Source organism: Dermacentor silvarum, chromosome 9, assembly GCF_013339745.2.
Source record: "Dermacentor silvarum isolate Dsil-2018 chromosome 9, BIME_Dsil_1.4, whole genome shotgun sequence".
Lineage (NCBI taxonomy): Eukaryota > Metazoa > Arthropoda > Arachnida > Ixodida > Ixodidae > Dermacentor > Dermacentor silvarum.
In genome coordinates this window covers 76,461,935-76,487,317 of record NC_051162.1, presented here as the reverse complement: position 1 = coordinate 76,487,317, position 25,383 = coordinate 76,461,935, and the positions used below count along the sequence as shown (strand labels likewise).

General features: G+C 42.6%; 1 protein-coding gene across 1 annotated transcript in view; it reads left to right on the top strand.

Annotated features, from left to right (window-relative positions):
* Positions 1 to 25,383, top strand: part of LOC119465324 (ryanodine receptor-like) — a 268,769-nt gene that overhangs the window by 230,717 nt on the left and 12,669 nt on the right. Inside the window, 14 exon segments of the mRNA XM_037726127.2 lie at positions 345 to 399; positions 799 to 867; positions 9,765 to 9,864; positions 11,632 to 11,711; positions 13,445 to 13,521; positions 14,994 to 15,148; positions 17,782 to 17,870; positions 18,317 to 18,373; positions 18,462 to 18,533; positions 20,902 to 21,006; positions 21,775 to 21,856; positions 22,686 to 22,756; positions 23,980 to 24,045; positions 24,141 to 24,220. Of these exon segments, the coding sequence (XP_037582055.1) occupies positions 345 to 399; positions 799 to 867; positions 9,765 to 9,864; positions 11,632 to 11,711; positions 13,445 to 13,521; positions 14,994 to 15,148; positions 17,782 to 17,870; positions 18,317 to 18,373; positions 18,462 to 18,533; positions 20,902 to 21,006; positions 21,775 to 21,856; positions 22,686 to 22,756; positions 23,980 to 24,045; positions 24,141 to 24,220 (1,158 nt within the window).

Here is a 25,383-nt window from a genome sequence, read left to right as displayed (position 1 = left end):
GGGGAAGTGCTGCATGAGTTGGTGACACCTGGTAGAACAAAATGAAAGCCACCAGGCTGTGCCAGCGTAATGTACCACTGCGCACCTATAGATACCGCAACGCTGACGCCATCTGTACCAGATGGGGCTAGCATAGTGTGGGCTTCAGATCTTGGAGCATTTTGACATTATACAGTCGCACTGAAGTCTGGAGTTGCACCACTGTGTAGTCTTCTTCACTGGCCGTGGCTAACCAATGAGCTGTTTAATTACATATGCAGAATGGGCTTGCTTTTGGCGCTTGGGCGTAGGTTGCAATGTTTGGCTCTGCTGGTAATATGCTTCTTTATTCTGTCCAATTTCAGTGGCGTCAATCCCGAAGATCCCCTGTACATGCAGTACGCCTTCATATTTAGCCAGGTAACCTTCATTTCAATTGCCTTTTCATCAGTTTTACTTTTAGATTTCAATGATGAAACCGTTTCTTTATTAGTTTAGGGCTGCGAGACATCTCTATTTTTATAATGCTCAGTTTTCATTTTCGTTGTCCTAATATATCGCGCTCTCAGAAAATTATCACATATTTTGTACTCTTCATTCAATTCGTTATTTGGTTGAATAGTTGGAGTGAAAATTGAAATAAGTCCTATTGGTCCTGAATAAAGTAGTGCATGATTTGTTTGAATGCTCCTTGCTGTTTGAATAGCTGTTCTTGTTAGAAATCGTGTTGCGGATATTAAAAACCAATGTAGACTAAGACAACAGTTTGATGTTTGGGGAAACAAATTTCGCCTTATGCTTTTGTGTTCCTCCTCTCAGAGCTGTGGTGGTGCTGAAGAAGAGGAGGAGGAGGAGGAAGGCGATGAAGAATCGGGGCCCTCGATTCATGTGAGTTTGTTTTGATGAAATAGTTAGTTGGCCCTATTTTTCGTCATCACATACTACCTCTGCTTGTGAGGTGAACACGCTTGCCTTTTAAATTAGCTGCAAAATATCTCTGGCCGTGCCTTCTGATACATTAGTCGTAGGAAGACATGGTGTTGTTGGCATGCGCGGGTAGCTAAGAGCAGATGTAGAGCTGCGAACCTCTTTGGCGCAATCGGAGGGAATTAAGACCGTAGGGAATTTATTCAAAGCTGTAGAAGTGACAGTCTCTGTAACAAAGAAAAAACACTAGATAATTTAGGTGTTTAAACTCTAGTAGAATACTAATTTAGTTTTTCATTGTTTGGTTAGAAGACAAAGAAAGCATGCCTTTAGTCTGTGGGATGTGTATTACAGTACTGTCGAGCAACTTTTTCACTGCATTGGAACATTTCGTATAGTGACTGAACCGAAGTGCAAATGGGAAGAACAGGTAGCAACTAGACAAGGACATATTGGCAGTAGGTATAGTGCAAGAGGAGGCAGGCGAGATGGCCAATGAATTGCTTACGCAGTGCTTACGCAGTTGTCATTTCTAAATTATGTCTTGCTACCTTTTCTTATAATCTTCTATGGTGCTGTACCAGAACGGTCTGTAATAGGGCGATCTATAACCTAGATAGCACAACATTATTTGCTGTGAAATTCTGCTATCTGAGATTACATCACTTATGAGACGTAGCTACACTGGTATCAAGGCGACCAAGACTGACATTGGGGGTAAAAAAATTAAGAATGCTATTGTAGATGATTTTAAAGGAAGAAAAGTGGCAAATGAGTTCAACTGTATGGAATTGCGTCGAGAAATGGTGGTGACTTCCCGCAAACTGATCAGAGAAGATAAACAAAAGGTGTGTTGTGTTAGAGTACTATGTTACCATAAGGGAAAAGGAAAAGAACCTTTGTTGATGCTTTAATCAAAATAAAGTTGAAAACTAACATGTGCTCTATGTAATTCAGACATGGTTACAGTAATGTTGGTGCAATCAAAATCTTTCAGGGCTTAGTTGTGATTGCATTATGACTCTAATGATTGCACCTGTTTGCTGTGAATTTCTATGTTTATGCACTAATTGTGACATTATGAAATGTTTAATCATTCTCTGCAACATAACCATTAAAAATAGTCGCGCAGATCCTTTTATATATATTTTCTTTGTAGATATTGTGGAATTCCGGACCGAATTATTGCCACCGTATAAAGTTAGATGTATATTCAGATGATGTCGTTTTTAATACCAATTGCTGGCTTCCACCTATCTCTCAAGAAGCATCCTTGTTTCAGAGTAATTGGTTGCACAGCATTTTGGCCTAAATATGAGTCTCTAATGGACTTGTATTACAATACAAGCTTGCCTGAAAGATTTTTTATGATTTTTTTGCCCTACATGAATAAGACGCTAAATTTCCTTTACGTTTTGCATGGACTTCACATTGCTTTAATTTATGCAAGGTTTTGAACATCTTTCTTACTCAGGAAGAATATTGCTGCTCCCAGAACTATCATATTGCATGTTTACGCATTTTGGCTATGCCTTGCCACAACTGCCCGAGGCATAATGCCCGTTTAATTGGTTATCTTGTTTGTTCATAACTTTTCTCTTTTCCATATGTGTGAATTGCCTCTTTGATTTTTATCCATTACTCTGACCTGCCTATGTTTATTAACATTTCTCTCTCCTCCCTTTGCTTCTGGATGCATGTCAGGGTCTTCTAGTAAGTTTCTGCCAATTTCTTTGTGTTGTGTTTGTTGTGTCTGGTGCTGCATGTATGTCGCGCATTGTATGGTGACTGTTTTTGTGTTTTTTCACAGTGTCTTCCAGAAAGAAAGAGTCTTTCAACATACAATATTTCAAACTTAGATTTACATGAATTTACGGATTTAATTGTTAGCAAATAATTCGACGGCCGCAGTACTAAAATACAGAGCAATGCTGGCTCCGGTAGAAGTGTTATCACCATGAGAAACTCCTAATACAGTATAGCCCGCTTATAACGTAACCGCTTATAGTGCGGGACCGGATATAGTGCGGTCTTTTCAGACTCCCGTTAATTTTCCCATAGCACTCCATGTATACGCGTATCGCTTATAGTGCAGTTGCGGGAAACAAAATACCGGTTACAGTGCGGCTGCCTGGGAGTACGGAAGTCAGCGGAGACGGCGAACGCTCCCCTCAAACGGGCGCCGCCGAGGAAGAAAGAGAGACGAAGTGGAGGAGAAGGAGGAGTCAGCGGAGACGGCGAACGCTCCCCTCAAACGGGCGCCGCCGAGGAAGAAAGAGAGACGAAGTGGAGGAGAAGGGCACGTGGTGCGAACGAACAGCCAGTGAGGCCGAAACCAGACGGGAGTACGAAAGGAGCGGTTAGGCGGGTCCGCATAGCACCAGATTCCCGCGCGGACGTCACTGAACGGGCCGCTCTCATTGGTCTCCTCCGCGCGTGGTTCGGTTCCCGCCGCAGTTCGCCACTGCTTGATCTCGACCTCGTGCTTTTGATGTTATCGTACGCTATACCAGGCGCCAGGAAACGGCAAGCCATTTCACTCGAAACGAACGTGAACATGGTGAAGGAAGTTGGAAAATGGTGTGAAAAAAGTTGCTGTGGCTGCAAAATATGGCATCGCGGACATCACCGTATCGGCGATCTGGAAGAATCGCGATAAGGTGCGACAGCAGTTGAACACGAATGCTGCGTCGTCATCCAGGAAAAGAATTCGCGCTGCAAAATACGAAGACGTTGACGCTGCCTTGTTCCGATGGTTCAAGGAAATACGCGCACAGAACGTGCCGATAAGTGGGCCTATTTTACAAAGAAACGCGAAGTGTTTCGCCAATTTTTTTTGGAGCACAATGAATTCAACCCACTAAACGGTTGGATACAACGGTTTAAGGACCGTCACGGAATAACTTGCAGAGTTGTGTCTGGCGAAAGTGGAGAAGTCGACGACACCGCCGTACAAGCCTGGTTGAACATCAACCTGGAAACAATGTTCACAGCACATTCGGACCGCGATATGTACAACGCTGACGAAGCTGGGCTATTTTATAACCTGCTTCCGAATCGCACACTGGCAATGAAAGCCGAGCCCTGCTCTGGTCGCAAGGCCTCTAAAGAGCGCGTCACGGTGTTATTCTGTGCAAACATGGACGGGTCAGACAAGCGCCGCTTGTTTGTCATTGGGAAGTACGCACGGCTACGTTGCTTTCGGAAAACGGATTATCTTCCAGTGATGTACAAAGCCAACGGCAAGGCTTGGATGACCCAAGAATTGTTCACTGGATGGCTCCAGAAGTTTGATGACGAAATGGTCGCACAAAAGCGGCGTGTCGCCCTCATTTTGGACAACTGCACGGCTCACAACGTGCAGCCGAAGCTCCGGGCCGTAAACTTGAAGTTCCTTCCGGCAAATTCTACTGCGAAGAGCCAGCCGTTGGACCAAGGCGTTATCGCTACAGTGAAGGCGCTTCACAAGAAGCGCATATGCGAGAAAGTTTTGTTGCATTTGCAACGAAAGGAACCTCTCAAAATAGATTTGAGAGCCGGCTTAGACATGGTCACTGCATCTTGTTGGCAAGTTAAACCATCGACGATTAAGAAGTGCTTTGAGAAGGCTGGTTTCGTCCGCGATCGCGGCACCGATGCACCCGCTGACGATGACGACGAGGAGGAGGAGCCAGTGAGCGTGGACGAAGTATGGTCCGAGTTGGTCCGGAACAACGTGGTCTCTCAAAACGACTCTTTCGGAGATTTTTTGGGAGCCGTCGATGACGACGCGGACGTCTGCGAGCAAGCGATGACCGATGAAGACATCGTCGCAGCAGTGCGGGGGGACCAGGACGAGGCTGCGCTAGAGCCCGTGCCCGATGAGTACGACATCGACATCCCGGACGTTTCGTGCAAGGACGCACTTGATTACTTAAGCAAACTGAAAGTATTTTGCGCCGCGAATAACCTCAGTGAAGAGCCACTCAAACGCCTAAGCGCCGTAGAAGATGAAGTTATTGGCAAGGCCATTGAGAAGCAACGCCAGAGCAAAATAACAGCATTTTTTAACTCGGAATGGGAATTAAAAGCACCTGTTTAATCTTGAGTGCGAGTCTTGAAATATCACGGCGCGCATAGCGAGCCGAGGGCCACGAAACTGCCAACGCCGGCCAACACTCGCTTCACGATAACGGCAGTAAACGAAACTTCAGAGAGAGCCGCCCGCACGGCACAGCGAAGGGCGCACGCGGAGACCGTGGAATGTGAGGGAGGAGGGCAACAGGGAAGCGGAGTTCGCCTCGGGAACTCCGCCGCTTCGGTGGCTCCCCTCGCCCTCCCTCACTTTCCAATGTCACCGTGCGCGCTCGCTGCCTAGCAGGCGCCGCCGCTCCAGACGGCCCGGCGCCAGCTCCCCGAAGTTTCGTTTTCTGCCGTTATCGGGAAGCGGGCGTTTGCCGGCGTGGGCAGTTTCGTTGGCCGGCCTGGGACAGCGCCGCTGCTTCCTTCTGCGCCGTAGCCTCAGCGTGCAAGGTCAACACGTGAATAGAAAGTAGAGGTAGCATAAAGGAGAAAGAAGGGCTCATTGCCATTTTCTATGCGTGGCTACGGTAGCGTGGCTGAGATGTCGGCACGTCGCGCATGTTCCGGCGCAACGCAGAATCGGCGACCTTGCCATTTTAGAGAGGGTGAAATTTTCGCCGCGTTTTTTTTCTCTTTCCTTTTTTTGTTTTCTTCGCGCGCGACATTGAAGGGTCTCTCCTAAGCTTTGCGGTGCCGCAGCAATGCCGGTCGGAGGCGCCGCCGCGTGATTTGGTTCGAATTAACGAGATTCGACTGTAAATTGAATGCAAACGTTCTAGCCGCATTCCTCGACAGTCGCATACGCGTGGCGGCTCGGTACACATGTTTTGCATATGTGCGGGCCTTGAAAATTGTTGCTTTGGTTATAGTGCGGTACCGCTTATAGTGCGGATATTCGCGACTCCCGCGACTTACGTTATAAGCGGTCTACACTGTATATGTATACGTCACTTCATATATGTTCAGTATTGTATTGCACTGCAAGTTAACCAGTGATGCACTCATAGTCGGGCACTATATCATCGTGCTTAATTAATTTCAACACTCCTATAATAATATAGTAGTTGACAGCTGATGCTGTATTTAGCACTTGAGTGCATTTCAACTTTATTTTTGTTTAAAATAAAGAAAGGAACTATAGAGGATTATTGCAGGTATATACATAACTTTGTGTGGCTAATGCTCTAAAAGCTTTTCATTCGTGTTACACTCCATAAAGCCTGTTATTAGCACACTGTGTGCCTGCAAGAGTCAAGAAAAAATTCAGTATGATTGAACAGCAACTTTTAGGGAATCTAGGAATTGTGTACTCCGACAAGTTTTCTTGGATGCCTCGCAATAACCGAGCATGCTTTGCGCTTGTTTTGACTAACCTGCCATCTAACACTTCTCTCTTGCATGCCGCCAATGCTGGCTCCATAGCAAAAATTTCGACGACTCAAGGTAAGCAAGCAGTTATTAGGAAAGGCTCTGTTAAAAGCTTCAACATGGCTTTTATGGGTTTGTAAGTGGAGTGGAAAATTGGGGCTGCAGAGGGAACAACAAAAGGCATTCTTGGATGAAGTTCGCACATATTTAGACATTAAAGACGAGCACAAAAATAACAAAGACAAGGAAGGAGCACCTGTTCTCTATCTTCCTTGTACGTGGTATTTTTGTGCTTGCGTTTAACTTCAAAGTAGAAACAACCTTACGTTTAAGCTGTCTAAAATGTGTGCCCATGACGACAGGGACTTGCAAAAGTCATTGAAATGCAGAAGCCTCGAGATGTACCAGAATTTCCCCAATATGCAGTACATTCACAGCGATAGCTACTGCCCCAATGGCCGAAATGCATGCCTCTTTGTTCTCGCCTAATTTTATTTACCTGTCTTCAATGTATAGGGGAGAATTCGACCAGTGTGAGCAGCGAGAAGGTAATAGTAGGGTATACTTCAGTTAATTTGACTCTGGTTAATTCGATCCCGAGCAAAGATCCCGGCCGGCGCCCATACATTTCTATTGGCCCAAACCTCCGTTATTTTGACCTCAAAATTGGCCTTGGCCGAAAAAAATCGAAGTTGACTGGTCAGCTTCGCCGCAGCACAATTGTGGTATGCCGTGAAGCAGACCTGGAATGAAAAGGTGACATTGTCACAGGACATAGCTTGCCTTCCTTAAATATGGAGGTGCGGCGGCGCCTTCTCCGGACACAGTACGAGCACCTAGATGCCTAATCAGAATACTGGCAGCCATACCGAGCTATTTCTGACGTTGCTGTGGGGACTTGAGCCCTCGTTTCACTTTCAATGCGTGCCTCGTACATGAGACCTTCAACAAGGCTTATCACGAGTTTCTTACCTATACGCGCGCACGCACCATGCACCAAGACCATCTCTGTTTGGGGAATGCCAAGGAAAAGGAAGGCGGTAAGATTAAAAAAGCCGGCAGATCCCACGCCCTGTGAGAATTGATGTTATGTGAAGCAGTGTGCGGGGAGCCTACCAAGTTAACGAAATGATCACGAGAGCACCAAGACGTAGGCGGCTGTTTCATGACCCACGTGACATGCATGACCTTAAGGCGAAAGCCCTAGTCATGCTCATTACTATGACTTCGACCATTCTCCTTTAGCCTTTTCCTCCACTTAGTACCACATCAGAAACTATTCTATTGGTTTTTGGGTGTTAATCTTTTTTTTTTCGCTGGGTCACTGTCATTCTTTCTCAGTCATGGTCATGACTATGACTTCTACCACCATCCTTTGGTATTTCCGTCGTTTAGTACTCGCGTCCGAACCAACTTTAGTGATTTTTGAGTGTTACTCGTTTTTTTTTGCTTTGTCAATATCATTTTAGGTGGGTGTCTCATGACCTACATATGACACACATATTATATTCACGTCATGACCTATCATTTATATTCGTCATACGCTCTTGTCATACTATGCCAATTTTGGTACCTACCAAGTTAACCAAACGAACATGAGAGCATCAAGACGTAGGGGGCTAGATAGATAAGTTAACCAAACGAACATGAGAGCATCAAGACGTAGGCGGCTAGATAGATAGATAGATAGATAGATAGATAGATAGATAGATAGATAGATAGATAGATAGATAGATAGATACTGTGAAAGCTGCAAATGTTCGCCAAGACAGGCTTGGCATTTTAAAACTGAGAAAGTCTATGAAACATTTAAAGCCAATAAAAGCGAGGGGGTCTGTAAATCTCCGAAGGCGTTTCATTAAACTTGTTAGGCGTCTCGGCCCTCGTACTGTTACCAGAGACAGCGCATGTTCGTGTGTTAAGGAACACTTGCGATGTCCCGTAACAGTGGCACCTTCAACCGCTTGGTGTGCTTCACCGCATACCGCTGTGCCGCGGCGAAGCTAACTTTAAACGCAAAAACTGTCAAGTAAACAGCATGAAGTTTCTATGACATTTTTTGCCATCAGGATCGAATTACCGGAAGTTTATTATAGCAGACAGTTGTTGGCAGCAAGAGAGCGAAGTGTGCCGACAAAATATTTTTTTCAGTTTATGTGCTTTGCATTCAGTGCTCGAAGTGGGCCTGGTGAGAAGCAAGAGGGTTGCACAACACAGGCGATCTAATATTTTTTGAAGATTTATCCGTTTTGAATTTAACAGTCTGATGAACCCGATTCTCCAACGTTGAAGTAGCAAGTGTAGTTTTCCATTTTGCTTCGTCTGCCGCAGTCTGCATTTTGTGGCAAAACACAATGCCGATATGTTATGCCTGTTTATGCAACATGTTTTGAGCAGCTAGCATAACTTAGCGAAAATGTTTCTCAGCTGTCAAGTGGTCTGAGACCGAATCATGAGGTGGGATGGGATTATTCTTATTTTTTTCCTGTGGCTGCTTGGTTACGTTCACAACAGTTCATCATTTACTTTGGAGAATTTCTACATATAACGGTAGCAAAATATACAGTAATTAAGAACAGTGAATACACTTAGCTGTTTTTTCTGCGAGTTCCCTGCCTCTGTGATTTCTGGCATGCAAGCCTACACTATGAAAGTATTCGACTTTTTTTTCGTTGTTGGATTTGAATGACATTTATGGGTAGATGGGCATGTGTTAATGCCCATGTATGTATTGTTTCCCGATCACTTCTCGAATGTGCAAACATTTGCCCATGTGTTAGGAATTATCCTAATAATCTGACAGTGCTGAGTTATTTTAATGCATCAATGTATTTTTGCTATCTACTACTACTACTACTACTACTACTACTACTACTACTACTGCTACTACTACCACCACTACTATTACTACTACTACTACCTCCACTGCCACACGCAAAAAAGAGTGCACTTAAAGCTTTTTTGTTGCACCTGGCCACAAATGTTTCTGGAACAAAGGAGATAGGTAAACTATATATTTAATCTCCCTTGCACTTTCGCTGTTTTTACTTAGATTATGAGTATGTGCGGTTCCTTCACATGGAAGGGAATACTGCGCACCTTTCATTTCCGCGTTTCAAAATCAAAAACTTTGTTTTCCCATCGCCCCCTGTGCTTTGCAATCTCTGTGTGCCTAATAGTACTGCAAGCTTTGAAATCGTAAGAGCCTTTCCTGACATGGCATATTCGACCAGGCAAAGTAAGCAGATGAACCACTTTATCTCTTTCCTTTGTTCTGGAAATCATTGTGAAAGGTAAAACTGCTGCTTGGAAAGGTGATAAACGATGACTGCAATCAGCGTAATAGCTTTCAATATGGAAGCTACGCAACTTGGTTAGCCGTGGCTACACATCGATGACATGTGCTGTCTCTTCACCTGATGCAACAGGAGCAAGAGCTGGAGAAGCAACGGTTGCTGTTCCAACAGGCCCGTCTCGCTAGCCGAGGTGTTGCTGAAATGGCACTTCTCTACATATCTGCCAGCAAGGGTGAGTGTGTGGATTGGATTTGCTTTGTAATTAGGAAGACAGAAGGCAATGTGTATAAAACCCATGTGTAGTAGGCACTTTTCTGTGACTGCCTTCACCTGGTAAAAGAAAGGGACTTCGTGGAGAGATCTAGAGAATGCTTTTAGATTTTCAGGAACGTGAGCTGTTGATGGTTAGGCTTTCTCTGTGTTTTAGCCAAGCCTCATTTAGTTACTGCAAATGCCTAATGCATAATTTGGAGCTCCTACGTATTTTTGCCGACTGCTACTGCAGATAAAATAAAACGGTTTACTTTGTAGAGCGTTCTCTCTTTAAAGGAGGAAGTGCAGATTTCATTTCATCAGAGCTCTGAAGGCATTGTCTGCTTATATTGGGAGAACACATTAGGAAAATTTGTGCCATGTGGGACGGTATTGTCAGCTCAATAGGCAGGATAGAAAAAAGGCTGCGACATGGGTGATCATCCTCTTGCGATAGTGCTGTTCTCATCCTGGCGTTATGTTTGTAGTGCTAGTTTTCACTAGGAAACCTCAAACCAACCCACCTGAATAACAGCCTTGTGTGAGGCTTAGGTTTGGTTAGGATTTTGTGCTACGAGTATGGCGACCAGCTTCGACTACAGTGACCACGGCTTAGCTAGTGGAACTAGAGTGACAGCTTAAACTAAGTTCATAAATTTGGCTTGAGAAATTTCAGATGAAATGAAGGTGCACAGCGCAAGGCCGACTGTTGCTAATGCACAATCATGAACAGAAACTTGCAACGACGTGACTGCCATACCTCCCATATTAGGTAGTGACAATCACGTGCATTATTGTTGATGCAACGTGCACAAGCCGCAAAACAGTGGCCATCACTTGGAGCCCCATGTCGCAATTGCGGAACAGAAAACTAAAACCATACTCAGGCCAAATATTGTGAAACTGTGTGCACGCATAACTTCAACAATAATGTGCATGCTTATTGCTGCGTGGCATCGAAGGTGTGGACATTCGCAAATTTCCCTTAAGCCTCTCATGAATCCACATTCTCTTCTTAAAGGCAAGTTGTGTAGGTGACACATCTCATTTTAAATGTTTCGGCAAGGGAACAACTGTGATGTCATTTTACTGTACTTGTAGCTGTAGTTGAAGATCTTGTAGGTTGTTAGCGATTTAAGAATATGACACCTGAACGAGTGTAACACTTACAAAAACATAAAACTGTATTACTTGCTTAGTTACAAAAGCACACAGATATAACACACCATTGTCATTCCAATGCACTTTCTACCGAGCGTCTGTCTCTTATGCTGTCTGCCGACCATCTCTGTTCTTTCCACACTCTGCGAAGTCTCAGTCAGCAAATAGAAAACAATTATTTTCGTGTTTTCTGCTCAGTCACACGGTCCAGACAAACTGTGGGGGCATATTTAAGCCCGGTCACATCATTGCTGTAACACGACAGTTGTGTACAAAACTTGTATTATGCCAACTCGACACTCCATAATTTTTTCTAAGACGTCTTCCCTTCTTTGTAGCCATCTTTCTCTCCGCTTTCTCCAAGTGGAAAATTGACGAGACAGAAAGAAAAGACACAACAAATCATGACCACCATATTGTCCACTAGACGTCTTGAAAGTGTTGCCACATGAATGATCACGCGAGTTGCTCAAGCAAGTTTACACCAACTTTGCAATGAAAGATGTTTGACATCACTCGAAAGTAGTGTTTGCTCCTAAACTGTAAACTGGTTTCTGTGCATAATAAAGACATAACATTTCCTCAGGTTGCCATGGCCCAATGGTGATTGAAACCTTGAAGCTTGGCATTTCCCTTCTGAAAGGAGGCAACCAGGAAGTTCAAATGGTAATGCACATGAAAGTTTCAACTGAGAGCTTCAATGCATGTCATGATCATTGTGCGCTGGCATATTACTAAAGTTATTCAGTGCTGTGTGCATGTTACGTACTTGTACCCTGTTCAAAGTCAGATTTACCACGTATTCAGATGCTTAGTGTTCTGGTAAAGGCCCTATATCAGTGCATCATTAATAAAAATGCTGTTGCATTGTATACTGCGCTAGGCGAAACCACGCTTGCTTCAAAAAGCACCTTTTTTGGTAGAACTTGTTAAGTGTAACTGGAAAAAATTGAAAAGATTGCCAGCATAAATATTGCCAGGTGCTTATTGCAATTGTTTTACAGCGAAGCTGCTAAGGGCTCACTCTTCGATGTCGCGTCTGGCAATAGAAAAACAAAACTCTCGTTGGTCGTATGCTGTGTGTGCGATTGAAAGCGCGCGAGGGCGAGGGACGCGTGCTTACACGGGGAGCGAACGCACGGCGCAGTGCAAACGCGACTTCCCAGTGGAAGGGGAGCGGTGGGCGAGGAGGGTATCGAGGCATCCTAGACTGTACGTGTGCGTGCCCGCTCTCCCACTGCGGCGCATGCGCGCAGCCCAGCCGGCCTCTGCCGCCTGTGCGCCGACTCTCTCTGGGCTCTCGCCCACCTCTCCCCTAACAGTGTCGACAACGGCGTTTACCGTTTCGTCACGTAGCTAGCGTTTTGATCGCGGTTGTGTGCGCTCACACAAACAGCGCGCAGAACTGTTGCCGACGGCGGAGGCGTTTTTCCCGCGTTCGCACTGAACTCGCGCGGCGTTGGTGATGTGTTTATGATGAACGTGTCAGCCTTTCCCGTACACCCTATGGCGGTGTACCATAGCGACCATAAGGCCATGGTCGCTGTGGTCACTAAATAAATGAAAACCACCGGATCATATACATTTCTCATATTTATTACTTCAAATAACCAATTACACCATCAAATCTTAATAGTCATAATTGGAAATACATAATTCCCACCATAGTACAGCTTTGCTGGCCTTCCATCTGCCACCCCAGTGGAAGGGCTGACAGTTTTTTTCCTGTAATTTGGAAATAGGTAATTATGCTGCTTAACTCAGTCAATAAAGGATGCAACTGCCTGGTTTTAATATCGAAAGGGTGTGCTCCCACGGCTCTTGTCTGTAAACAGTAGATACAGCCACAGCTCAGTATAACAAACACGAATACTGAATAACCAATTGTCCAATAATCATTTGAGTAAATCTCAAATATTCATTGCCAATTCATTCATGTAAAACATATATTTATACCAAATATTGTGTATAACAAAGGTATTTTTGTGTTTAGTGCAACTTCGTGATGACGAGGGTTTACAGTATTTGAATAGATTTGACGTTGCAATTTGGGATATATTAAGGCCTTTAATTCTTTTAGAATCATGCACTAAATTTGGTCACCTCAGAAGATATCACAGATATTTGATAGCTAGCAGCCAAAAAGTTGATTTTATTTCGACAGAATTCCTTCATTGTTTCATGTTAAATTTGGCAATACGCGCCTTCAATGCAGCAAGGCAATATAAGTAAAGGAACAGGCACCTAGATTATTGGTAACATTTTTCCACTTACTCGATTTGCCAAGGGCATAATAATTGTGCCCTTGGCAAACATTGCTATTATATTAATATGCAAAAATTGCATAATTACATTGTGCATTAGAAAGGTGCAAAAAAAGTTTTTTTCCCTTCTCACAGCGCATGCTGCAACACCTCAAGGAGAAGAAGGACGTTGGATTCTTCACTTCCATCGCTGGACTGATGAACTTGTGCAGGTGAGCCAGCTGTGCTAGACTGCTATGCTCCCTAAGGGAAGCAATATGTCTCGAAGTGTTTGACTGGCCACAGCACTGCAAAAACGGTGCTCAGCTCTTTCACTCCATAAGTGTTTGTAATAAACGGCAATATTATTTTAAACCTTTTCACTATAAACTTGTATCTCTGCCTTCGCGACTACCTTGACTTTTTGTTTCCTTTGGAAAAATGATAAGACGTGTAGATAATTGTGTATTTACATTTTGTTATTGTAATTTATTTCAGTCACTCTACTGAATATAACACAGTATGTCTTGCAACACCATACTTGACCGCAAAGCCTATCAAAGAGGAAAATACCAGGCAATAGTAATATTTAAATGGAAGCTTTAGCTCCGGCTCAAATCCGATGTTGCCTATTCACATAAATGTAAAACACCGAATCGCCTTTCTGAGATAACCACTGGGTTAATCTTAGTGACATTTGTTGCATTTGTTAGAGAAAGTCAATTTTAGTGACTGTTGGAAGCAGAACTTCGATTTGAGACCTGAATGTTTTCATGAAATTATCAAAAATTGGTAAGTTTGAAAAAAAATAGAAGCACGGCTTTTACAAATTCGTAGCTCTCTGCCTAGAACAGATATCGCAGTTTTGTAAACTGCATTCATTAGAGCATCTAAAGTGGACAAATTTGGTCTGTCAAGTTATATCTTACGTGAATTTGTTACATTAATTACGGAGGGTTCTGCAAAAGCTTTACTCACGAATTAGTGGTCTACTTGAGAGCCGTGTAGAAGATATAAATTGTGCCGGCTTTAGATGTATTGTTAGGTACAATTTACAAAATTGTGCTATCATTTTTGATGGCTGAGTTAGAGTTGGAAACTTGATAGTTTCGTTTTTGAAAATTTGCGATTTTTTCCAATGTAAAAAAATTGCCACCTAAATAAAAAATTTGGAACAAAGAGTTACTAGATTTTAACGTTTTCTTTTATATGCAACAAGCCTCATCAAATTTGGTGCAGTGGTTGCCGAGAAAAAAGTTTTCCTTTCCCATCTATTTAAATAGGGGGCCGCGAGCTAAAGCTTCCTATCAAGGAAAGTTGCTTGCTTTTCGAGGATGCAAAATAGCCCTACAAAGTGCCACACCAGCGATGGGCCAACCTTTCTGTCAAGTTGCACTGCTTGCGGAAGGTCTAAAAAGAGGGGATGGATTGAAAATATAAACAAACCCTGAAAACTGCTTTACAAGTTTAATTTGTTCGCATCAGTTTTGCTCTTCTGAATCCTCTCCTGTGGTTGCAATATGGCATGTCAAGTGTAGCAACAATAATAATATGGCTTGGTTTGTTTGTTTGGTGTCTGAAAAAGTTAGACCCAGTGTTATATGTGTTTATGGTAACTTTTTATTTTGTCAAGTGGGGTGTTTTGCCCGAGGATTGTGCAAATGTCTCAGCCTTTTGCTCGCTTTTTTGCCACGACACATTGTAGCGTGCTGGACCTGGACGCTTTCGAGCGCACCCAGAAAGCGGAGGGCCTGGGTGTTGGGGCAGAGGGGACGGCAGGCGAGAAGAACATGCACGACGCTGACTTCACGTGTGCCTTGTTCCGCTTCCTGCAGCTCCTCTGTGAGGGCCACAACTTGGGTGAGGGAACAGCTACGTTCATTAGGTTGTCTTCGGTTGAGCGGGCTTTGTGTTTTCCAATCTGTTTATACAGGGGAATCTCGTTGATACTATCTTCACGGGAAACGGAAAATAAAGTGTATCACCCAAAAATTGTATCGTGCAATAATTTCTAAGCTATAAATCGTGTTATCGGGCAAAAGAAAAAAAATGTATAACATCCTGAAAAACGTATTCCGCAGAATTGTATCAACGAGGTTCCACTTAGTTTCGGTCACTGATTTCGTTAACAATGAAAGTGTGGTGAAACAAGCTGGCCCCCAAGCATGAATGTGCTTATCCTTATAGTGAAGCCTAGCAATAATAATGCCACCAAAATGTGGCACAAGGGCTAAGGAAACACAGAAATCTATTCCCAGGTTACATACAAAAGACAAGCGAGAGCAAGCAGGTCCCTAACGTTGTCATCCTCAGCCCAAACTTGTGCTCTCCTCGATCCATCTTGCTTTCAGTGTTGTAACAATATCTTGGCACGAAACAATAAGGGTGGGGAGGATATAGACCATGTAATGAAGTGAACAGAATTAACAATGCATTCCACTCGGTTATATGCCGCACATAGCACATCAATTTTTAGTGTTATGCAGTACCGTGGAGGACGCAGGTATGCTCTTTGTCAAATGTATACAGCTAGGTAGTGTATGACTGCCAGGCTGACTAAACACAGTATAAGCGAGCCCTGTGGTATGCAATAACTTCCATTGCCATGGAGAATGAAAAGAGCTCTCGTGCTGACAAATCGAAGTCTGGTGTTTCATAAGTGCCACAAGGACCACACCACACAACCAAATGACATATACGTTCGAGGCATGAAGTGGCCTATTTGAATTTCTGTCCAAAAAGTGTGCCTTTTCGATTTTCGTATAATACTTGCACAAGTGTCACGAGTGCTAGCGTTGGCTTTCTTGGAATATCGAAAACACAGAGATACGGACCCGAGGGTCAGAAGTTGCAGGTTTGAAGCCTGGCAACTGTGCAATCTGAGCGAATGAATAATGATGAAGCACAAAGCTTTTCTGTGTTTATTTTAAAACAACAATACTATATCTTGATTGTCATATATGAGCAATACAGTAAGATATGTCTGATATGCATAAATATACCTTGTGAACTTTTCAAAACCTCTTGATTGAAGCGCTTACTATGCCAACGATATCTGCCTAATGCAATGCTTGTTGTCAGTGTTGATTGTCTCCAGAGTAGCGAGTGATTAGTAGCTTTTGAATTCTTGTATTGTCCCACACTTCTGTTACAGGATCTTTGCACGTGACTTTCAAAACATGGAGACACTAGTAGTTTGCCCTACCGTTTTCGTACAGTACAGAAAATTGAATATTTGGGTACCTCACACAATTTCTACTGCATCTTTAGAATGCGATTTTATTAATAGCTTATTTGCCTGCGTTTTTGCTTCCATTGGTTGCATTAATATTTTTTGCATACAAGCAAGATGCAGTTTTGTAACGCCTGATGGGCGTTAGTCGTGGACAAAGCATGGATCGAAAATGTGGGATTACATTGGTAGTTATTTGGCGTATATGGGCAACATGTCAGGTGCCAAATCGTGTCATTATTAAACAGATTTATATAAACTATGCCATGCTGGGGTCGTACTTCAGTACACAAAATTGAATATTTGGGTGCAGTCACACAATAGAACCACTGCATCTTTAGAATGCGATTTCATTGATAGCTTCTTTGCCTGCATATTTTTTCCATTGGTTGCAGTTAATATCTTTTTGCATACAAGCATGATGCAGTTTTGAAACGCATGATGGGCGTTAGTCATGGAGAAAACTTTGATCGAAAATGTGGGCTTACATTGGTAGTTATTTTGGTGTATATTGGCAACATGTCAGGTGTCAAATCGTGTCATTATTAAACAGATTTATATAAACTGAATGTGATCAATGTCCCAGATAGTGCTGCCCGAGTATTGGTTTAGGCTGAGGGTGTTTTATTCATGCCAAGGAGTGAATGATTGATTCCTAAATGGTTCTGCCCAGATGAAGTGCTAAAGATAACTTCACATTAAAGGTGAATGGAGCAAAGCTAGTGTCTGTCCGTGGATCAGCTGGTGTTATGTTTTACAAAGCATAAATCCAGCATGAAGGAAAAAAAGATGAGAATGAGGCAAGAAAACCTGCTATGTTGACTCAATGGCTACGGCCTGCTGCCACTGAGCACAATGTTTTAGGGGAGATTCATAGATGGCAGCTGCATTTTTATGAAGATGGAGTGCAATATTTCTTATGTATATTGACTCAGTGTATGTTAAAATATTATTGACGGTCAAAATTGATGCAGAGCCCTTCACTGCGAGGTTTTTCGTGGTGCATGTATGTGTCAGTCATCAATCAATCAATCAATCAGTTTTCACTGCTTATCCCGCCTTCTTTCTTTGTCTCATCCATATCTTTTGTGCACTCACGATATACTTTGTGACTGGACCATGATGGTTAGTGAGCTCATGGTTAATGAACTCATGGTCAAACAATTTGCAATTGTTATCATGCCCCACTGTAACATAGTTCAGGACTGTATTGCATGGCAAATTTTAAAATTTATTTTCCAAATGCTTTCTGTCGTTGCAGAATTCCAGAACTACTTGAGAACGCAAGCTGGCAACACAACAACGGTGAACGTCGTTATCAGCACTGTGGATTATTTGCTCAGGCTGCAGGTATGTGGTTAATTTACAAACTAAGGGGGAAATTTTTTCATATCCTGTTACAGCATTGTATAGGGATGGAGATTTCCTTTATATGTTACCAACTAAATGCCTTTGTTAATTGTAGTGCTCTTTCATTATGCCGAAAAGACAGTTTTGCTATTCTTGATGATAAGTTCCACAGACCGCTTATGCTGTTTCTCCGTGAAGAACTGCCTGGAATTCTCTTATTTAATCATGATATGACATACAGCACAGCCTGCAGTAAAAAAGCAAAATCGTGTTTGGATCTAGTGTGTATCAAAATGTCACTTCATGCATACATGCATGTATACATTTTGGGAAGACGTCTGAAAGTAGGGGGGGGGATATTGTTGCCAAAGTGATGCTGTATTCCTTCTGAAAGCACTATGTGAACGGCAGAAGAAAAAGCTATTCTTTGTTGTCTGTTTTGCTAGGAATCGATCATGGATTTTTACTGGCATTATTCAAGCAAAGAAATTATCGATCAGCCGGTGAGTGCACCACGCTGTGTGGACTGATGCTATAGTTGTCACCAAGTTAACTGATTAGCAGTGAACAGCTCACATATTTTTTTCGCAGGGCCAAGACAACTTCTGCCGCGCCATCACGGTGGCCAAGCAAGTGTTCAACACCCTTACCGAGTTCATACAGGTGAGCAGCAAACTGTATCTATTAGAGCACAATCTTATGGTCGCGAACACGTCACTGCTGTATTGAAAGTCTTACTGCACTGGACTGCACAAGGGAGGTGGAGTCTAAGTGTAGAGCTTTCGCTGCAACTGTCAGTGCCAACAATGTGTGCTGTTGGGTCATGCCTTAAAACCCCTTGCCTTCATTCAGTGCAGGTGGCTTGCTTTCTTTGCTGAAGCTATACAGGATCTCCCAACTATTATGCACCAAGATTCAAAAATATAGAAATGCCACGTATCTGGACAGAACCACGGTAATGTTGTTTGCCGTCGCTTGGAGATGGATTATTTTTGTCATTCCGCCTAATTGCATAATTAGTCTCAAATATTCAACCAACTTTTCGAATAATATATTTGAATGAAAAGTGTCGCTGAGAAAATTCTAGAGCAGTACAGAAAACGCCTGATACAGCTTTTTGTTGCTCAATATATGCTACATAAAAGTGTTTTTCCGAGTGTCGACGACGGCACTTTGTGTGTATTTGTGGACGTTTTTTCACTCTTTGAAGGACCCATTTTTATGTAACACATATGAAGCAACAGAAAAGTGTATTGGGAGTTTTTCATACTGCTCTACAATTTTGTCATTGGCACTTTTCATCTAAATATAATATTTGAGAAATAGGTAAATAACTAAGAGTAATTATGTACAAATACGGAATGTAAAAGATAATCTAAGTATCTGCAAGCGACGGCAAACATCACTGTGGTTCTGTCCAGCTATGCGCCATTTGCATATTTTTAAATCTTGGTGCATGATATTTGGTACAACCTGTATAAAAGCGTAGGACAGCCTCCTCAACATGTGCCACGATGCACAAGGCACTCTTATACCAGCGACAAGATGTACATGGAAATGTTGGTGTTTTTGTTATTCTAAAGAAGCAGAATGACTTTTCTTTTCCAAAAACAGCTGTTTTCATGCATAACAAGAGTAAATGTTGGATAAATGCAGTGTACAAATAACATAATCGTGCATTAGTATCCCGTAAGTGCTCTTTGTATGGGACTGTGAGTCAGTAATATTGCTATGGGATTCTAGAAGATGATGTTGACCCTTGGATTTAGTGGGACGTACCCGTAGGCGTCCACTGCTCATCTGATGGCGAAGAGGTGCCTTCCTTGAAGTTGGCTCGTTTCCATGTTGGCCAGGGCATGCTACCCTTGTAAATACACTCTGTAAATAGTTTCGCTACGTCGCTTTCATGTTATAATATGGCTACGCTGGAGTCCCGTTCGCTACGTCGCTTTCATGTTATAATATGGTGCGCTGGAGTCCCGGCCACCTAAGTTTGCATTTTAATATGTGTCTTCCACTAGGACACGTTCATGGACACTTTCAGACATCCATAACTTCTAGTGACTAACACTTGAGGCAGTTAAAATTGACACGTGCACATGTTTATATTTCACCGGTGACCGCTTTGCATCGACTAACAAATGTTAAACGTCATTACTAGGCACCGGACGCGCCTGCATGCTTCCGATGTTTTTCGAACATTATTGATGCTTCTATCTGTTGTATGTTGTCACCGACGCTTACGTAATCTGATTGTACGACCGACGCGAATTGTCTAGAACTTTCTGGAAGACACGCGGGCACCAGGGAATGACCTGGAACCTTCGATGACTCATGTATAAAAGCCGACGCATTTCGCCGCTGATCAGATTTTCGACGATCGCCGACTGTGTTAGCCGCTATGGTTGTGCTTCGAGTGTAACTTGCTTTTGTGGGCACAGGTTCGCCTAATAAAGAATCAGTTTCGTCATTCACAGTTTTACGACTGTTTGCTTCATCGTCACTACTACGTGACAATATCGTTGAAATAAGTTCTTATAGAAACTGAAGCTGACAGTAAATACTTGCGTGAAAGTGCTGAAAAAATTGTTGGCATGACAGACAGTGCTTTCAGTGCTGGTTTCATGGACATTTTTTCACGGTACTGAGCCAAGTGCAAGGATTCGGACGCTGTAATAGAATTCAGGTACCCCCATCCTGTTGTGCCCATTAAGGAACCGTCTCAACACTGTAGGCGTTACTGGCATTCTCTTCCTTTCTCGGCATTCTTTAGTACACGGTGGGAAACTATTTGTTGTAGCGATGGAACATAGGGGCTCAGAACGTGTTGCATGTTGATGAGTTGGCCTTTGATATGGCATATTTTTCCTACCATGGAATGACAGTTGGAACCTTTGCAGGCATAAGATGCACTCAGATGATGCAAGACTGGGGTTATTGCAGAACACTGGCAGATGACTTCGCCCTGCAGTAGACATAAACGAGGTTGCTGGTGATGACTGTAATTTTCCCAACCACTTTTGCCATGCAGGGTCCATGCTCACTGAATCAGCAGGCGTTGGCACACAGTCGTCTCTGGGACGCAGTGGGTGGCTTCCTTTTCCTTTTTGCCCACATGCAAGACAAGCTGTCCAAGGTAACACATGCATGTGCTTGGAAGATGGTGCTGTTTGTTGAAGCTTGGTTCCACTGTCCCCTACTTGCTAGCATAGTCTACTTTATCTTATAGAGAATATTCAAGGTATCGATGGACAGTTGCATAGCTTCTGTTCAAAAGCATGTTGACATGAAATAACTTGCGAAATATTTCAGGGAGAGCATAAATGTTGTGGCATGAAAGATGGACAGTACTAATGAATATGGTTGAAAAAAAAGCTAAGAAATTTAGGTACTTGCATCAAGGCTAGAGATGTTGGTGAATACTCATCTGATTTTATTTATGTATTTATTTTGCACAGAATCTTTACAGACCCAGCAGTGAGAATTCAGTCGGATAGGATTCACAAGGATGTTTTTCATTAGGTGCAGAAAATTCATGCTATACAAATAGTACAACTCATATTAGAATTCTTGTTACACAATTATTCAATGAAAATATACATAAACATGTGCAGAATACACAAATATATGAAACGAATATACACATGCAGATGGCACTAGTATGTGGAAAACAAATATTTGCAAGAGACTGTTAAAAAAGTCAGACAGTCTAAGTCTGACAGACAGTGTGTACAGAACAAGTATGCTTTGAATTGCTGTTTACTTCAGCTGGGTCTACACTGCGGATCAAATGGATTCAGATATTTTTTTCGCCCACAACTTTCACTAACAGTAGTGCGGATTCCTATGGTTACATAGGTTATGTGTACTAAATGCAGTACATTTTCCTTTCTTTTCAATCTAGAACTCAAGTCAGCTAGATCTCCTCAATGAGTTGTTGCAACTGCAGCAAGAGATGGTCATCATGATGCTCAGTATGCTTGAAGGTGAGTTTATTATGTTGTAAAAGAACTGAGCGGAGTTTCTTCAGATGGACTTCATTTTATTTTCTTCATGACTATGCTAGAAAACTACCAGAATTGTTAATGCACTTTCCACTTATGGTAGATGCTCAGCTCTGTATAAAATGCTACGTCTTTATGGCAGCTGAAAAAGTATGCTGCATTTATCACATCCTAAATTTTGCACCAGAATAGAGATTTCAATGCTCATAAAATGTATCTTTTTTTCTCGTTTCTGTTTCCTTCCAGCATTTTCATTTTTGTTTTCTTGTGAACCCATGATATTTCCACATGTGTATCAAGAATCCATGCTTTCTGCAAGCAAATTTCTTTGTATTGAGTGTTGTCCTGCGCAGCGCTAGTTATCATAACCATCTGAATCATTTGTTAACATAAGCATAACAGACTGAATAAAACTATGAAAGGCTTTGTAGAGGTAATATTTGTAAATTTAACATTTATGTGGTTCCCTTAAGGCCTTCTTTTTCCACTTTACATAAGCATAAGCCTCTGTTAAATGATGTCAAGAAGAAGTCTGTGTCCAGCATTCAGGCTTTGTTCTCAGCACACCTAATTACGCTCATTACCACGCATTTAACACATATGGTAATCTATATTCAAAATGAAGTATGATAGCTTTATAAAAACTTTTAAGCGTAAGGCCTCATGGGAAAAGTAGTGTCACTCTGTTTGGTCTAAATTGTTTAGGTGACGTGAAGAACGCATGTTGTTGCTCTAGTTATTTTAAGGGCATTTGCCCTTTTGATAGAGTCATTAGTGAATGGCACAATCATGGTCTTCTGCTGTACTATAGGTAACGTGATGAACGGTACCATTGGAAAGCAAATGGTGGACACGCTGGTGGAATCGGCCTCAAATGTTGAGGTGAGTACTTCACCAGAAAAGCGAACAGACGAAAATTTAAATAAAGTTCGCGCAATTAATTGGAAGCCAGCACAAGTCGCTATTCCCTGGGAAATACAGTAAAAAAAACAAAGCTGATCACTGGCCGCAGCAAGTGTCAAACACACAACAATGAGCTGATGTAACCAATAACCTAGCAAGCTTAATGAGCTACGACCTAAGTGTACACTTTATATGCACAGTGGTCGTGCACGGTTCATTACTCTAAGGCTGCTTTGTGTACACGTGTCAGGCAGGGGTTACTATGTAGTGAGCGTTTGTAGGAAGAACTTGCAGCGGCCACATTTTGTGAGCTTGAAAGGCGAGCCGTGAATTGCGAGAACGTTATACTGGGGTGTGCTTGCCTTAGACAATTACGAGAAGTTAAAGTACCATTCTTGAAGTAAACAATTGATGTCTCGCCGGGGGGATCTCGCACGTACTTGTAAAATCTAAACTTCTGTAGAGATGTCACACAGTGATCATGCATGTTGCCAATTCTGGTTTGTGTGATGATTATCGCGTAGGAGTCGTGTGATTGTGGTCTTCACTACTGCCACGGCAACCACATATGAAGCACCTATAATTTGGTGTGCACCAGCATGGTTAGCTTAATAGAGGAATAAAACTGGTGTAAAGAAAGTTGATTGTGATGAAATAAAGAAGCATGTAATGCTTATGCCTGCATTATAATGGGTTCAGGACACAAGAGTGTTCTTGTACTGTGCTTTTGGTGCACATTAAAAAACTTAAAGTGGTCAGACATTATACAGAGCCCTCCACTACAATGTCTTTCATAACTCACTATGAAGTTTTGTGAAGTTAAACCTTATAACTTAACTCAATTTGTAGATGAAATGAACTGAGTTTTTCTGTTTTGTTCACCTGTTATTCGCCATACATACAAAATTGGGCTAGTTGGCTTAAATCAACACTCTAAAAACAGCACAGATATCAAAACAACAATGCCGCTATTGTCTGCCTTATTTTTATTGTTGTGTTGTCTTGTGCGCTGTTTTCAGAATGTTATCTTTCCTTTGCTTCATTTTATCCATAATTTTGGCTAGCGACTTTTTTATGATCTTGTTTCTTTTCCTACCAAGCTCAGATAAATAGCGTGTTCGTTAGCATGCTCTTCAATTACTTATTATGCGCCTTTACGGAAAGAACGACTCACATCTACATATTACCATGCCTTGTTGCAGCTCATTTTGAGGTTCTTCGACATGTTCCTCAAGCTCAAGGAGCTCACATCATCAAGTTCATTCCAGGTACGATGTGCACCCAACAATATTTGTCTTTAAGAGTATGATGGTGTCTTTAGGAGTCTGGTAGTGTCATGTGGTTCTATGGTTACTGGTTGCAGGAGATCGACTCCAAGAACACGGGCTGGATAACACCCAAGGACTTCCAGAAGGCCATGGAGCAGCAGAAGATTTACAACCCGTGCGTTTCTTATATGACAGTTTCCTATTTTCTTAGATTAGTATCCAACTATCCCACCTTTGCACATTTTCTGACATAAATTTTTATAGCCTTGAGAAATAATGCAGTGTTCATTTTTGGAACTTGGAAATAAATACTCCCTAATGACTTTAGATGGTGATTTACAAAACTTTGAAGCCGATTTAATCATGACAGCATGTCTTGTTGGTCTGTTCAAGCGCCTTAAGGATTAGGGAAAATGACAAGGGAGAGATCATTGTGTTCCATCGTTTTTGAAAATTGCGTACTGCTTTTGGTACTTTCTTCAGTATGACCTGTTGGCAATGCATGATTAAAATGAATTAGTCATATTACTTAAGTAAATAAATAAAAAATAGGTGATGATCTCGCAGTGAATGCGAGAGAAATGTGTTATGGGGGTGCACGGCGTGGCTCTCCGTGGAGTAAAATGTAATTGAAGGCGTCAGTTGCCCTATATATAAACGCATACACATGCACCCCTACACGCTCTTCTAAGCTCTCCCATCCCCTCTCTACCTCTGTCACGTGACCGGCTTTCCACACTTCATACACATACACTTATTTCCACTTTGACACCCCTAATGCTAATGCATTAATAAAGAATTTCCATGGGTGCAGCTGAACGTGGTACGAGAGAGAAAAAAGTTCAATGGTAAGGAGAGTAGAGAGGTCGGCCTGGTGCAAGATCGTGCAAGCATCTCGCATTCCGAACGTTTGCTTGCGTACTCTAAATTTGCCGGCGCCGCACTTTTGGCAGCGGTCGGCAGCACAGTGAGACAGGAGCGCCAGTAGAACACTGCCTACTCAGTGACATGAGAGGTGGAGTAAACATTCGTAAAGCCAGATGTATGCATGATCACAGCCCTCAGTACAGTCCCCTAGCCAGCTATACACGGCACAGCAAAAAGGGAAAGAAAAATATGCGATGGGTGAGGATGATGGCATTGAGAACACGCAAAACACTAACTCGGCAAATATAGTCATAGACCAGAGTCCAGGTCCATACTTTTTAAATAGTCAAGGCAGGCCTGGATTGGATAGCCTGAAAACTAGATTTAGAGCCCTTAGTTTCAAAGGCCCAATATAATGTCCTCTGACAACAGTCGGCTGTGTAGACAGGCAACAGTAGCACTCAACCACTG